The sequence below is a fragment of the Indicator indicator genome, chromosome 1 (assembly GCF_027791375.1).
Source record: "Indicator indicator isolate 239-I01 chromosome 1, UM_Iind_1.1, whole genome shotgun sequence".
NCBI lineage: Eukaryota > Metazoa > Chordata > Aves > Piciformes > Indicatoridae > Indicator > Indicator indicator.
This window is the reverse complement of record NC_072010.1, coordinates 31,000,007-31,003,538: the sequence shown is the minus strand read 5'-3', so window position 1 is coordinate 31,003,538 and position 3,532 is coordinate 31,000,007. Positions and strand designations below refer to the sequence as shown.

Sequence of the window (3,532 nt, the reverse complement as noted above, 5' to 3'; positions counted from 1 at the left end):
GAAAGCCTGCCTTTCCTCACAGGTGCAGCTCCTGCACTCGTACCGCTGACAGATAGGCCGAGCAGAGCCGTCGAACACCGGGTGCAGAGCCTCTTCACCAGGTGGAGGCGAGGGGAGCCGCGCCGCGCTGCCTCTCCCCAGGGGGGTGACCGGGACGGGGCGCCCGAGGCCTCGCTGCCGAATGACGCCATCACCATCCGCGGCGCACAGGAGTTATCTTGCGCACTCTCAACACCAACCCCCCCTCCAACCCCCTGGCAACGGCCTCTCAAAATCAGGCCTGATTGGAGGAGCCGCCCCCGCCTGCTGCGTGCTCCGGGCCTGACCCCGGCGGAGCGTCCCCCGAGGACGCACGACTGTCATGGGCGAGACGGCGCAGCCCCCACGGCCCGGAATCGGCGTAGGTGTGGTGGTCACCAGCTCCGCGCACCCCAACTGCGTTCTCCTGGGCAAGAGGAAAGGCCCAGTGGGGGGCGGCACCTACCAGCTCCCCGGAGGCCACCTGGAGTTCGGGTAGGAGCTCTGAGCCCTTCCCTCTTCACGGCCCCCGGAGGCGCGCAGACCGGCGGAGCGGAGAGCCGGCAGCCCGTTCCGAGCTGTCCCTCCGCTTCCCTCCTCCTCTGCTGAGGCGGCCGTACCTTCTCCCGCCCGTAGGGAGAGCCTGGCGGAGTGCGCCGAGCGGGAGACGCTGGAGGAGGCGGCGCTGCGCCTGCACAACGTGCGCTTCGCGTCCACAGTCAACTCAACCTGCGCCGCCGCGCGCTACCACTACGTCACCGTCCTGATGAAGGGGGAGGCGGAGCCGGGGGCGGAGCCGCGCAACCGCGAGCCCGAGAAGAACGAAGGTGAGGGGCCTGGCCGGAGTGCGGGCTTGACCTCACGCTGCCCGTTACGGCCTCACACGTTGACATAATGGGGTCGGGGGGCGGCTACAGCTGTCTTTATCCTGCAGATCCGCGAAACCGGTGGCTTTCCGGCAGGGTCAGGGCTAAACGTGGGAAAGCAAAAAATTCAAAGTAACTGCGTACACGACTTTGTGTGGGTAAAGTCAGTGCGGTCCAACCAGACCTGCAGAGATAGAATTGTTTTGCGATGGATTTTTATAGTCTGGCTTTGGGGGGTTTTTTGTGGCTTTTTCTGTTTGATGGGTTTTTTTTCTTCTGTTTTTTTTTCCTCCTTCTCTGCAGGTTGGGAATGGGTGAAATGGGATGAGTTTCCTCCAGCAGATCAACTGTTCTGGGCCTTACGCTGTTTAAGAGAGCAAGGTTACAATCCCTTTACAGAAGAACTCGATCACCTAAAGGGGTACACAGGAAGTCACCAACTAGGGTAAAAACCCAATTATATGCTATGTAGCAAAGGACAGACCTGCTTTTTGGTGTAAAAGAGAGAAGAATATGTTGTGCTCACTCTGCCCATATGAAAACGTTACCCCTTCCAAAGCAGAAAGAAAAAGTTTCAGTGCCATTTTTCACATGACAGTTGTCTTTCATTATAGAACTATTTCTAGCTCAGGCAGTTAACAGTTAATGCTTTATTTTATAGAAAAATCTTAGTGTTTTATCTGGTTAGTCTTTATGTAGAATAACAGACCTTTGAAAGTCAGAACTAGTCTGAGAGAAGAGGCTTACACACAAACAGCTGCACCATCAGACGTAGGAGAAACCAGTTTGTTTAAACCACTGTCCTGATTTTTACGTAAAAAACTACTTTGTATATCATCCTGCTTTCCTGTAATTATAAATCTTGGACCGGTTTTTAAACTTAGCAGCCTTGTCTCATAGCCTCAGTTAAGATACCATCATGAACAAAAGACGCCTATCACAGATGATGCCTCGTTCCCTTGCAGATAGTCATACATAGTTCAAAACCTGTGTGTGGCTTGTACAGAATTAAAATTCCCTCACCCTTATTACCACCTCCTTTCAGTACAGACTTCTGTTTGCAGCCTCAGTTACATTAGAATTTATCTGCAGAAGCATTTCACATCTCTGCAGATAATCTGATAAATCCTGATCATTTTACTAAAGTCTTAATAGTTTAATGGAGAGGTACCTACAGTGTTCTACTAGGCTAACACAAACATCATACAATCTAACCTCTTTTATAGAGGCAGCTCTATGGCAGGGTCATACTTTTTGGCTAAAGAGAGTTGTCAGAATTAAACAGGTATAATTCTGTGTCACTAATGGGATTTGACAGAATTGTTAAATTTTTGTTTTGATGTGTATGCCTGAATTGTTAGTGAATAAAATCACAATGCACAAAGATAAATACAAAAACAGAGTTCACATTTTTCATTTTTTTTTTTCCTAGAGTCTGTAACCAACTTTGATTCTTTTCCAGCTGCAGTCATTAAGACATCGCAATGCATTTTAGGATGTAACTTTTTAAAAAATACTAATTGGCTCTTGTCAGAGTTCTTTTAAAACAGTTTTTGCCTGTCTTCAAGTATTGTACAAAATGCTCTGTAATTTCTTTTGAATAAAAAAATAAGCACAATATTGAACTGACTTATGAGTTCTTAGAAGAAATTAGCTTGAAGGACTTAAAGCTTTTCCTTACTTTGCACATACATTTTCTTAAATGGATGTGGCTTTTTGCAAGCAGATGGAATGATACCAGGTGATACAATGATGCTACTGACAATCACAAGCCTTCTGCTTGGAATTTGAAGTATTAACTACCCACAACTTCCCTTAGGACAGATATTCTTTTTCTGAAGTAAATAAAGATGATAATGCTATAAATGTTTTGAAACAGGAAACACCACTGAAAATTCCTTTACTACTGTATCTTTGTAGAAAGCTTTTTGTTTGTTTGTTACAAAAATTGAGGCTTTCTTCTGGAAAGCAACCTTATGCACACTGAAAATTATTCCATTTAGCTGTCAACAAAGAGGCTGTAAGAAGAGTTGACAGATGTCCTGCCCATCTGTCCCAAAGAATAATGAAAGGGGGGAAAAAAAAAAAATCATTAACATGATTTAGTGCAATTTTAAATCTATTTCCTGATGGGAAAAACAAGGTCACAGTAAAACAGTTTGTCATGCAGTAGATATTTTGTTACCATTAATGGTTGTATTCATTTTATCTGTTGTAAATATATAACTAGTTACTGAAATGAGGACACAAACAGTGCTTCCATATGCCAGGGTTTCTCTATCTTTCCTAAGCAGACTGATTAAACAACTACAGCACATTACACTGCAATCAGTTGTCAGGAATCCTAACAAATAAATTGGTTTGTACATATATATTTATATTTTTTCCTCCCTAGAAAATTTGATTCTCAGTACTTTTTAACTACTAAGTCTCAGTCCTTCCCACTAAATGTTGTTTGCTTTGGTTTTTGGTACTTTTGCTAAATGAGAAATTTTCCTATGCACACATCTAAGCCACTGAATAACAGAATACACAGTTAAAACATTGTAGTTTGCGAATAGAATTTACCTAAAATGGCATCCAACATTGAGAAAAATACTCCTGAACAGTACACTGTTTGGAGCACCAATGTCTGGTTGAGAACCATC

The 3,532-nt window shown here is 45.0% G+C and overlaps 1 protein-coding gene across 1 annotated transcript; it reads left to right on the top strand.

Annotated features, from left to right (window-relative positions):
• Window positions 1-355: 355 nt before the first annotated feature.
• On the top strand, window positions 356-2,281 carry NUDT15 (nudix hydrolase 15). Its single transcript, XM_054385200.1, has 3 exons — window positions 356-513; window positions 655-845; window positions 1,188-2,281. The coding sequence occupies exons 1-3, from the start codon at window positions 362-364 to the stop codon at window positions 1,331-1,333; spliced, it is 489 nt and encodes a 162-aa protein (XP_054241175.1). The 5' UTR covers window positions 356-361; the 3' UTR covers window positions 1,334-2,281.
• Window positions 2,282-3,532: the final 1,251 nt, after the last annotated feature.